Raw genomic sequence first — 12,977 nt, 5'->3', positions numbered from 1 at the left:
CCTGAGGCCAAACGAACCAGATCCTGGTTGGAACCCCCGGAGGACGGCAAGACCTTTTTTTCTCATCCTAGTAGCCGGAGAACACAGGAAAGTATGACAAATCCTGACAGCGACCCCCTGAACCGGCTAAAGCCTGTAATTTATTGGCAGAGTAGACACAGGTGTAGCTGGAAAGAATCTCATTGTACCAAGGGTAAAGAACCTGCAGGGTGCACATACGAGGAAATGGTGAAGAAAAGAACACAAAATATACACCAGAAAAATACTCTTACTACGCAAAGTGTGAAAATTAAGGTAATGCTTTATTCAAGAAGGAAGGATGGATGATCAAATCGACATGTTAAGAGTTAAATCCGTTACGTTAAGGCGCTGAGAAAAGGACGAAGATGGCGGTGAGGCAGTGCTGCATTGTTGGAGGTCAAGGTGCACCACAGGTGATCAAATCTTTTCAGAGGAAAAGAAAAGGCACCTGGGAAATTTGCATATGTAGTGACTGTTTGAGTAGCTAAACCACCGTAGTCCTTAATTTTGGCATCACCCACATTACCTTCTGTCACAAAAATAGGCAGAGGTACTCCAAATAAAATGTACACAATCATTTTCAGTCACTTTATTCAGAAAAACAGGGATAGGAATATAAATCTTTCAATTATTTGTCTGAATAAGACTCAAGATCTTTGACATAAAAATAACCAAAAAGAGGTGAAGAGGGTTGTTTAAGGAAAACATGCCTGTAGATTTTTGAAAGAAAACGCTCTGTGTTGAGCTCTTCCTACATGTATATTGAATAGTATTTTGTGCACAAGAGGTAGTCCATTCTGACCTCTTGAAAAGGTTGAAAGTGCAAATTCATGTGATGGAACTTTCAGTAAACAAACAAAATGTTGTGTTTCTTCAATTACTAGGGATCACCGATGTGTTAACTTCCAATCCGATGTCCAATGTTTTAATCGGAATATCAGCTGATATCCAATCAGATCCGAAATTTTACCAACAATAACTGAAACATAACCTTAACAGGATGTAGGCCCAATAACAACACAAAATCAGTGTACTCCCTTAAAATGTCATTTTACACATTACCGGAAATAGGATTAGTTTTTGCCTTCACTACACTGTTGAGAGAATAAATCGTGTGAATTGTTTACATCGATTGCCGCTCGCATGATACTGACGTAACCAATCACACAAACCCATGCGGTGCTTACCAGTACATGTACAATCAGAATAGACACAGCACTTTGGGCTGTATCACGGTAGCCTTGACTAAAGGCGCACATGGCACTGCTGCACCATTGCGTTGGTGTCTTCGTCATCCATGCCAATGGTAGAGGTGCACGTCGTGTGTTCAGGTAGCCATGTGTGCCTTGAATAAAGGCTAAATCATGGGCTGCCTTGAGACTGGTCACACAGCACCTTGTGCATGGTGCCACAACATGGTGTAGTTCCCTGGCTGTTTTAATGGCTGTGAATGGCAACAGTGCACATGTACACTGACTGCTCTCTGGGGCTGCGTTCCGTGCATTGAGTTGTTGCGGCATGGATTGTGTACATGTAGGTGTAATTTTTGGGGATACTTTACATGGGTTTAACCATTGTATAACCGTTCATTTATCACACCAAATGAGAAAAACAAAGCTTGTATTCATGCTCATAAAAAAAAAAATGAGATTTTTGTTCGCTTAAACTGAGTGCAGAGTTTGCTCCTTTCTTCAAGTTAACATCAGCACTCATATCGGCAGGGAAGGTCAAATTTTGCCAATGTTGCTGATCCGATCATCGGTTGATCCCTAGCAAGTACCAACATTTTGGAAACTAACTTCAATGAAATTTGGCCAAAGTGAATGTATAAACACCTCTCTTAGAGGGAATGGAAGGGATTTTAAACATTCCTTAATTCGGAGGTGGATTCAGTATTTTATTGCTCAAGATTTTTTCTATGCTCAAGTCAAACAAAACAGACTAAATTCAATTAAAGCTTAAAAGCAGGGAATGTGTTTTGTCCTTCACATAGCCTTAGAAGGTATAAGCATTATGAAGTTACTTTAAACACCTGTATGTGCCAAAAAGGAAGGAATGCTTATGAAGTCATGGAGACTTTCCTTGGGAAAAAGGTTACTTTATATTTAATTCTTACAATGACACTCATAAATGCATGACATACAATGGCTTCCCTGAATCAAAATGTAACATTTCAAAGTTCGATATTTCTTGCAGCTACATGTACATGTGTTTTTGCCAAAAAAGGACCATTGCACTTTTCACCCTGTCACACTTATGACCATCATCTTTCAAGTGAGATCCTCACTGCTAGGTGGGCTGACATGTTATCATGATGAGGGTCCTTCAGTTAAAACGTACATGTACCTCCCCACTGGCTGCTAACATTTACACCAGCTGAAAAAAATTAAAATAAAAACTGTGTTGTCAATACATGCAGTATTTTTAAAAATGATGAATATGTGCACATGCATAGTTGTTAATTCTAAATATTACAAGGAGCTCATTCATTAGTGAAAGGTTTTTCCAGAGGTTGCAGTGATTTCACTGTTTTGTGCAACACTGGGAAAATTATCTCAGACCAAACAAAATTGGAATAAGTTTTTTTGAGTCAATCACACAAGTTTCGTAATACTAGAAAAAAAGATGAAGGATAAGGCCATGCAGCTCAGTATATTTTCTCGAGTGCAATTTGTATTCTGAACGATCACTTGAGCTTTGCGCAATCCGTTGATTTTAACATGCCCATAATTCTGTCATCAGCTGACTTCCTTCCCTTCTACTGTTGGTTGCAGAAGATTCAAAAAACAAAGTTAAGGAGATTCATACAGGATCATGTAGCATAATATGATTACATGACTGTACTGATCTCCCAACCATGGCAAACATGCAAAGTCCAGTCACTGCACATGACCAATTTAGAGCAATAGACATTATTTCAAGTACTAACACTTTCATGAAATGACGCTGCGAAATTAAAAAACACATCCGCAATACAGAGTTGCCATGCAATACCACATGTGTTTGTTCATAATTTTGTGTTCAGATGTGCCTATAATTATGACTCATGCATGAACATGTACAGGTACACTGTACATGTATGGCCTGCAGAATGAACCCATGTCAAACATATTGTGGGTGTCAGTATCAACACAACAATTCAATTCATGAAAAGACACGCAAAAACAGTTGTGTCAATATACGTCATGTGATTCTTGTGCTGACATATCATTGGTTGATCACGTGCAAAATCTGTCGATCCACGCTACCACCACCTGTCATTCCAATTCACGCGACAGATTTGTGCAGTAAAGCTGACCATTTTGGGCTAGGCCTGCTAGCAAAACATGACCAACCTAAAGACACTAAACAGGATTTTAAAAGGTTAAAACATTAGCCTGCTGATGAAACAGTCATTCTCAACATATTTTATATCATTACATTCAGACAGATGTGTTCCTTTTACTTACCATAGCAATTCCGAAATTTTGTGTACGCCTGTTGTCATGTATAGGACCACATATCACCGCAGAGCTGACATGACCACATGCTAAGCGAAACTCCACCGGCACAAAAGCCCAGAGTGACGTGGTGCAGCGTTAGCATGGCCAGCCGCTGGGCCTGGGAGGGCCAGGCCAAATGATGCACATTGCGTGGACCACAAGCTTTGGAGAAGGTCACCAGGTACAGTGACCCACGGAAAGTGGCTCAAACGTCGACAAAAACAATGACATGATATTAATCACCCTGAAACTTCATATACTTGAAATGTAATTATGAATTCTAACCTCAATGTATCACAAGAAATGATATGTGGAAATACATTATTAATCTACAGCGTTTCTAAGTAACAAGTAGAGGAAAATAGACTGCGCACTAACATGCACAGCTGTTTACAAATAGAGTTTCAAAAATTAATAAGAAACCAATGGATGAACTTATGGTGGTGTAACTTTGCAAACATAATCTAGAGTCGACTATCTACCCACCCAGTGTCCATCCAACTTTGTTTAGTATCCAGAATAAAAAATCATACTTTTTGGTAACGTCATCATGACGTCACAACATTTTCCAAACAACCTAAACATTTACTTAGCCTACCCGAGGTAATGCTAAAAAATTTTGAAAAGAAACTCATGTTGTCAAAAAGAAATGTCAAGAATGTTAAAACAGATTTTGAAAAATCTTAAGTTATCAGTTGATATCATCAATACGTTACCCCAATTTTCATATATAACTCATCTTGCTTTGTGTCTGTACCAAGATTTACTAAGATCAGATTTATGATACTGGAGATACAAGCCTGCAAAGAATTCAACTTTGAGGGCTTGTCATGTGACACATCATCATGACGTCATACTTGGAGGCACATCTTTGCTACTCGGTCTTTGCTGTAAGTAAGCTTCGCAAAGATGCCACCTCGCAAAGGGACTAAAGTTGAGGGTAGAAAAACCATGCACAGAGTGAATGGATTTGGGGGAAGAAAAGGGAGAAGAACTAAAATCTTGACAAAAAGAATGCTTTTTCTGCAACTTGCAGAAAAGCCAAAAAGGCTGACAGATGAACTGCATTATTGATTTTAATGAATTGGCACTTTAAAGGTTCCAGCCCTATCCTGTAATCAGCCTTACCCCGTTATCCCATCTATCTCCCATTCCAACACCATCTCATCATCTTATCCATTTCTTACTCGGTCCCCAATCCCATCCATCTCCTGCTCTGCCCCCTTTCCGTCATCCCATCCATCTTTTACTCCACCCCCCAATCCCATCCATCTGCTCTGCCTCAATTCCACCAACCTATCCATCCTCTCCTCTGCCCTCACCCCATTATCCCATCCATCTCCACTCTGTCCTCTTATATCACCATCTCAACCTGTCTCCCATCCCCTCCTTTATGTGTTTGCATAGACCTACAATGTATATATGTGTGCATAAATACAGGATGACACAATATGTATGGAACAATAGAAAATGTTTTGGAGTTAAATTTCTTACATAAATATGTAAACGACACTTCAAAGCAATAATCCCACATAAAGGTCTGACACTGATAAAGCCCAACATTGAAACAAACAAGCACAAATGAAACATACATGTGCATGAACAATTACCCATAAACAAATGTTAACATTAGGTGGATGGCTGCCCAAATAGAAAGAAGGAAAGAAATCGGTATTACATAGGCTCGAATTTGCTTCGCAGCTCACTAAAACTCCCACTATATCTACATGTACACTTTAACACAACATTAGTTATCACAACAAAATACATAGTTTGATTTGTAATAACAGATTTACCGTTTTTTTCTGTTGTCCTCAGGAACACCATATCAGCGGGAACCCTTTGGTCCTGCAAGAAAAGATGTACATGTTACTGATTATGACATGCACAATGACTTGCCTGGATTACTCCACTTCCCCTTGTACACAGAATTAGCATAAGGCATGTTCTACACAAAATGGACCAAAGTGCAACTCCACATGTAATTTTTCAAAACTTCTAAAAGAGTGATGTTGGTCATTTGAAGCACAAATTTGCACCTTCAGATTTATAAATTTGATTGTTTGGGCATAATGAGGCAGGACTGTGTACATTTGGTAGACATTTGGTTGGCTATTAGAGCAAACCAAATGAAGTTGAACTTGTTTAAAGTATTAAGTAACAGTGTTTCGAGAATTTTTGAAGGAAAATTCATTAAGTTGAACATTCTTGAAAACGCTTTGACATGTAGTACTCTAAAGTTCCATGTGCGATGCTGATTATGCCGTTATAGTTTTGGAGATATCCCCACTCAAAATGAGATCGAAATTAAAAACTAGGAGCATCTGATTTTCATCACAAATCGTATTTTATGTCTCACACATCTTTGTTTTGTGAACGTCATTCAGATTTTTTTTGAGAAACCTTGGTATGGAGAAAAAAATCTTGAAGTGTTGCCATTCTGTGGAGGGGCTCATGAGTATCGAATGAAAAAGGCGATGCACTATCTTGGCTTATGTCAAAGGTCAATCAGCCCACCAAGCAGCAAAATCTTCCCCCACAGAAATGTGGGCGAGGTCTGCTATTAAATACCTACCCAAACAGTTGCTAAATATGCAAATTCATTTGCGTCTGATTCAATTCGCTAAATCTTCTGATCAACCATAGTGCGCCCTCATGTCTCATGACACATAGTGGAATGGCGGCCATGTTTGTCCTTCTTTTCCGGTATTTAAACTGTCTGAGCCAAAAGTGGGGAAGGATGGGAGGGAGCGGACTGTTTGGGGTAGGTATTCAATAGCAGACCTCACCCACATTTCTGTGGGGGAGGAGTCTTCTGCTTTCAACCTACCCCAAACAGGTGTTAAATATGCAGAGTAGCACCGAGCCATTGGAGGGGGGTGCAGCAAGGACGCACTAAATAATGAGAATGCCAGAAGAATAAGAAATTGTCCAAATTTATTGCGGACTCACCACATAATGGGGTTGTTATGTCGTTCTAGTGGTGGGCCACTTTGATGAGGAATCCTTCTGTATTGATGTGGCTGATGTTAGGACCGCTCTGCCATGTGCGGAGTCCTTTTGTAGAACATCGGTGAGGTAGCATGTGTGAAGGTAGATGGGGTCTTCCAGCATGCTGCCTTGAATATTTCCTCCATTGGTACACCCCTGAAGTAGGCCCAAGATGTGGAAACTGCTTGGATATCATGAGCCCTGATGAGGTGTCGTGTTTCATTGTCCACAGAGTTTGGCCAATCTGGGTTAGCATACTTGATGGCTGAAACTGCCCATCTAGCTATAGTGTCTCTGGTTGCAGCTCGGTGAGGTTTTATTGTGGTGACAAAAAGCTCCTAAGTTGTACCTCTGAGTTTTTTGGTTTTGGCCAGGTACCATTTCAGAGTCCGCACTGGGCACCATGGTTTGTTGTCGGAAGTCCCAATGTGTTTGGTAATGTCTGGTACAAAAATGTCAGGAGGATGGAAGGAAACTGGTTCTTGGTGAGAAACCCTAGCGTTGGGATGAGACGAACACCATGAGGTTCCCATCGGATGTGGCCATCTGAGATGGACAATGCCTTCAGTTCACTGTCACGCCATGAGGTAGTAACTGCCAGCAGGAATGCCAGTTTCACCGATAACTTAATGAACGATGCATCGCTGAGAGGCTCAAAGGGAGGACTAGTAAGCAGATGGAGGAATTAGTCTCTCAGTTGGGGGACGCTCAAGAAACATCCCCCGGAGTAGATGTTTAAGAGCAGTATTGTTAGACACTGTCAAACCATCTGGAAAGCCATCGTGTATAGCCACAATGGCTGACCTGTCGTTACTGATAGTTGAAACCTGGAGATCTGATTTGAACAGGTGCATGCAGAAGTCAGCTACAGAGGTCACAGAAACTTCCGTCAGAGACAAACCTCGCTATGAACACCATGAAGTAAAATGTCGTAATCTAGAGTCACATATGTCGCATGTAGACTAGCATTCTCTGATGAGGCGTAAAGATCGATGTTCGGTTTCTCTATTTCAGCGTAGATCTGTTCGACTACACTGGCGTGCAATGTCTTCAGATTCCATCATCTCCATGAACTTCCCCGCGAAAAGGTCTTTGCCATAAAGAGGAAGATCCTGACTAAATTCCCTCACAGGGAAAGTTCATGGGATCTAAAGCGTTGGATTTATGTGCAGAAGTGGCTAGAATGGAGATCTGAACGAACTGCTTGAAGATAGAGTTGACGCTCTCATCGAGTGCTTGAACTGCGACAGCTGCCAGGTCAGGGGTAACTGGTGAATCTTCGTCACACGCTCGGGCCAAATACTCAGAGAGGAGTGCTGTAAATGCGTTGCAGTGAAGGCCATGTCATGAGGCTTTGTCAAGTTTAGCGAGAGTACACTTGACGAAGCACTTGTCTTTGTCTTTAAATTGAGACTTTCCTGTTGGTTTTTGAGCGTCAGAAGAAAGTTTATCTTTAGCCTCCATTGGAATCTTAGGGACAGAGAGAAAATTATCAAAGTCCTCCCTGGCAAACTGGAAATAAGTCGAGGCCCTGGGTGGGTATCAACGCCATTGTTTATTACCGGCGAGAACTTTAAACATCTCAATGCATGAGCGGTCACATGGAAATTCGGGAAAAATCGGCATTGATGCTTCCAACCTAGCGGAATGGCACTTGAAGAAAGCACGTGAAGAGGCCTCAGCTGTAGACTGATTGGAAGGCAGGCCTCATATGTGGATCACATCCTTCTGAAGAAGACGGAGCCATGCCTCAGAATGGTTAACGTTGGCTGCAGAGGAGATATCTTCATCTTCAAGGGCGTATCCCGCTCCATCCGCAGTCTTGTTGGGTGGCCAGGGGCTGGAGCAGGAGGTGACTGTAGTCTGTGCCGGAACCTGGATAAGTTGAAGGGGCGAAACCATCATATGAAGATTGGATTGCCAATGAACACAGGTTCGGATGCGGATCCCGATACAGATCCAGGTGCCGATGTGGATCAGGGTGAGGATGCAGGTGCGGATGCAGATCCGGATCATGTTGCACCGGCAAAGGGTCTGGATCTGGGGCAGTCGCCGCGGGAGCAGAGGTGGGCTCTAGACGGCTGGCTATAGAAGAGAGTTTCTCCAAGAGCATGCGGACTGCTGACACGATGTCGGCCAATGCATCTTCCTTCTGCAAGGAGCGAGACTTCTTCCGCTTAGACGAAGAAGACGAAGAATATTTGCATTTCTTGCATATGGGTGAACTGGTTGTAGAGCCAGCGGTCGACGCCTGGTGAGTTGGGACATTGGAGGCCTGCCCAGGCTGCAGTAAAGATACAGCAGGATGGGGCTGGTGAACCGCAAGGGTAGAAGCAGTCTTCTCAGAAAGGCCCAGGAAGAAGCTGGAAGACGGGGTGACATATGGAGATCGAAAACCCCGACAGCGCAGGAGGCCGGTGGGCTCTGTTGTCACGGGCGCAGGTGGTGATGAGCCCACAAGGCCCGGTATTGTCTGGGGGGGGTGCCCCGATTGAAAGGGTGTCTGAAGACAATGGCACCAGGGGTGTTGCGGCTATGTAGCCAGTGTTGGCGGCGTGGGGCCGCTATGGCGCATAGACTTGTGAGCCATGCCCATGACAGCTTGTTGTCGACCCGCGTCACCTGTTTGAAATGCTTCGGGACCGGGACATAAAAGTGTTGCGCCTAGGCCCAGCAAGCGGGGAATCTCAACCCAGAGTGCAGCGCCACTCTGCACTATCGTTGACTGCGATGCTTCGGTGTTACGTTGGGGAACTGAGCATACAGATATCGCACGCACTGTAGCTCAGGCCCTTGAAGCGTGGCGAGGGCTAACCCTGAACTGAACCAAAGATGGTATTGCCAGTAGTGATTAGCCGCGGGATCACAAGTTTAGCAAGATGCCACTCGATCCTCCGCAAACCGACTCCTGTCGGTCTATAGGGGGAATGTGGGGTCGCAAAATTCGGAACGCTCGCACTTCCTTGCGAATCCCAGCAATCCCAGGGTCGCCCCTTGGCCCTATGTATCGCCTGGTAGTAACAGCGTAGAGTCAATGATATATAAAATGCACACATACAAAAAGAGAAAATATACCACCAAAACAAGAAAATATACACATAAACTCAGAAATATAGAATGTATGTTTATTACAATACGTTACCGTTTGATCAGAATGTCATAAAGGTGTGTAGCAAAATGGATACTCGATAAACTTGAAGATGTCAAAAAGACACGTCCGTTTAGAATCACGTTAAGGAAAAGAAGGACGAACATGGCGGCCATTCTGCTATGCATCACTACGGCGCACTACGGTTGATCAGAATATTTAGTGAATTGAATCAGACACAAATGAATTTGCATATTTAGTGACTGTTTGGGGTAGGTCAAAAGCAGAAGACCGCTTCTGCTGTTCCATGATAAATATTGACCGATTACCATGAAAATTACCATGACTGGTATTTTTGACTTTAGTTTTCGGGAACCTACTTAAAGAAAAAGTGATCGCTCTAGTCACAAAAGGATGATGGTTCGGATTTGCTTTTTTGCCCTCTTTTCTTATGCTCATGCTGTACATTATGTACAGACACCAATTGAGCATGAAATGATTGCCAATTGGACCCAATTAAATCCAATTCAAAATCAATTGGTTTGAATAAGCAATTTTTAGTAGGGAGGATGGGGACAGCCAGAAGTGGAACTACTGCAACTCCATCCAGAGTACAGCCAGACCATGTGCATGGCCCCCCTGCAAAACATCACTGAGATAACAGGAGGTGAATGTGGTAGGGGTCTTCCAACATTCATCTTTCATGTCTTTACAAATATCTATCACAGAAACCCCTTTGAAATAGGCCCAGGAAGATGAAACAGCCCAGACATCAGAGGTGCGAATATGTCATCTACATTGGGCATCATCCCCAACTTGACGAAACGCTCTTCTGCGTATTGTCTACGTTTTTTCTAATCGGTCTGCTGTTGCTAAGAAGGGGGTAATCCGCTGACTTAACAGAGGTGTGCGCTGAAGTGTGAAGGATTTAATGAGGCTTGCGACCATGTGCTCTTTTGTCATTGCCTCATAAAGCATCATGAATACGCATGATTTCTCTGGACCTCATGAAAAGTGAGAGCAGGTCTGTGGAAAAAACGTTTCCTCATTTGCAGTATCACCACTTATTAAACGATGGGGTCATTACGGTTGTTAAGAAATTTTTGCCGAACTTCGGTTCGGGTTGGGATATGTACATGCATGTGCATACGTACATGTACATGTACTGTACATGAGCATATGCAATGGTAAATGCACATTGAGACATATTGGGAGCTCGCTATGTGCCGTAGTACTTCCGTGTATAAATGATACATTAATACAAGTATTGAATTTCCTTCTCCGTCCCATATTCATGAGCAACTTTGATATCAACAGTTTAACACATTTTCGTAGGAAAACAGCAAAATCAGTATGCTCGAATGGGAATTTCTTAATTTACAGGATACAAAATCAAACTGGATTTCGAATGAATTGTGCTCTGGTTATTTTTTCAAGAAACAAATTCAACTCCCGAACTGTGGCATCTGATATATTCAAAAGACCCTGGTATCAAATCAAGATTCTTTTCCAGGACGGCGACCACGTCGAAGTTACAATTTTGAATCTTCCATCTGTCTTTTTTTCTAATGGATAACGACATTTATTTGAAATCTGCGAACAACTTAGACTTCTTGCAAAATTCTATCACAACATATAAATACCATGATTTTGACCAAACGAAAGGAAAGTTTATTTAGCCCCTGCGTACACCAACTCTTGTCGTGCGCTGAAGCACTGCTGTACTCCGCCTGGCAATTTTTTTTTCCTCCGGAGTTGCCTTCGATTGAACACGAGTTCAACTACGATCAGCATCCAATCAAAATTTGTTTTGCACATTCATTTATGACATCATTGGCCTAATACAGAACGTAAGGGCATCACATTGGAGATTAGCATACATAATGTCGGTCTGAATATATTATGCTATGTGCAAAATTAAGTCATTATTGTGTACCATAACAACTAAATTAAATTACTTAATTGCAGCAGAGAACCCTTTTCTTTGTGACATAAACTTTGGACAACTTGAACAATATTTTGTGCAATCTATACATTGTTTTCATTAACACTGAGATGTCTTTGATTACAAACCATTCAGAAGATTTTTCAACAATAAAATAAATATGTAAATGGAAAGAAAAAGCTGAAGAGAATAAATCCAATATCCATGTCCATGTGAATGTTAAGGGGACCCAGGCAAGAAGCAGAAAAAAGACAATTTTTTTTCAAATCTCAGCTTGTCCAGTTGCATGGCCATAAGTAGGCATTTTAACAAAACGAAAACCTCCTATTTTGGCTTTTCTTGACAGGGTTATGAGGTTCCCTCTTTTACTGAACCAGGATCTGCAAACTGGTTTGAGAAACGGTCACGGACTCAGGGTAAGGCATCTTCTCCTCACAAATCTAAACTAACCTTTTCAACAACCACCAGGTCAGACACTTGGATTTCCGAGCTAGGAACTCTGACAAGGCCTGCTCGTGTTAGTTTCAGAAACTGCTGGCTGTTGACCTCACGATCACGGCAGAAACGTCTGAAATCATCCAAAGCCTCACGAACCACAGTTACAAAAATGACGAATGCCTAAAATACAGACCAGGACAATAAAAAAGAAATCAAGGAAGGAAATCAAGAATCCAAAGAACTTATAACAATACATTCTTTGTGGTTAACAACTATACACTCGAAAACAATAATTGCATTAGTGATTATGATCTGTGACGGTTTTGTTCTTGTACCCTCTGCAGCAGCTGGACTAAGAGTGTACACCTAAATATATAGTCAGTCACATCGACAAAAGTGCCGAAGACTGGCCGTTGAAAAACATAGACAAAACCTGTGGGGAAAATAAAATATACCAAAATGAATAAACAAAAATCAAAAGATGACATCATCATGAAATCATCATATGGAATAATTCTTTTATCAGGGTCTTTGTTGGGTGCAACTTTGATGATCAAACATCAAACAGTTATACCAAAATGGTGGCTTGAAAACGTGTAAAATGTCAATGGGCAATAAACACACATGCAGAAAAACTGCTCCTTTAAGTTCATGTCACATGATTTGCGTCTAAACCGAAAGTTTTTATGAAAAAATACTTGACATTTTGACTCTTGCGTATGTTCCAAATCGAATATTACAGAGTAAAAACATACGATTTCCCCTTTCATTCTGGGAGTAATCTTGAGCAGAAGTTGAGGATTACTCGCTCATCAAGATTGATAATAGTGTGTTGTAGAATAACGTGTACAAAACATATGGGAAAAGACTGCAACTTTAATCTCATGTCAGGTGACTGCAAATGACGTCACCGTGCTGATTTAATTTAAGCAGCCCCCTGGGTGGACTACATACGCTCTCAATCTAAAGTTGCTCAGATGAATGAGTGTGCCAGTCTTTGACTTTAGAAAAC

General features: G+C 41.8%; 1 protein-coding gene across 4 annotated transcripts in view; it reads right to left on the bottom strand.

Annotated features, from left to right (window-relative positions):
- LOC110988993 (putative phospholipid-transporting ATPase IIB) overlaps positions 1-12,977 on the bottom strand; it is a 173,221-nt gene that overhangs the window by 121,490 nt on the left and 38,754 nt on the right. For all 4 annotated transcript variants that reach the window (XM_022253028.2, XM_022253026.2, XM_087138273.1 and 1 more), the window contains 2 exons: positions 11,978-12,145; positions 5,300-5,351 (listed from right to left, as the gene is read on the bottom strand). In XM_022253028.2, the coding sequence (XP_022108720.1) occupies positions 5,300-5,351; positions 11,978-12,145 (220 nt within the window). The remainder of the gene's footprint in view (positions 1-5,299; positions 5,352-11,977; positions 12,146-12,977) is intronic.

The sequence above is a fragment of the Acanthaster planci genome, linkage group LG06 (assembly GCF_054643075.1).
Source record: "Acanthaster planci isolate LZ-2023a linkage group LG06, COTS_SCS, whole genome shotgun sequence".
NCBI classification, from domain to species: Eukaryota; Metazoa; Echinodermata; class Asteroidea; order Valvatida; family Acanthasteridae; genus Acanthaster; species Acanthaster planci.
This window is presented reverse-complemented; position numbering and strand designations above follow the sequence as displayed.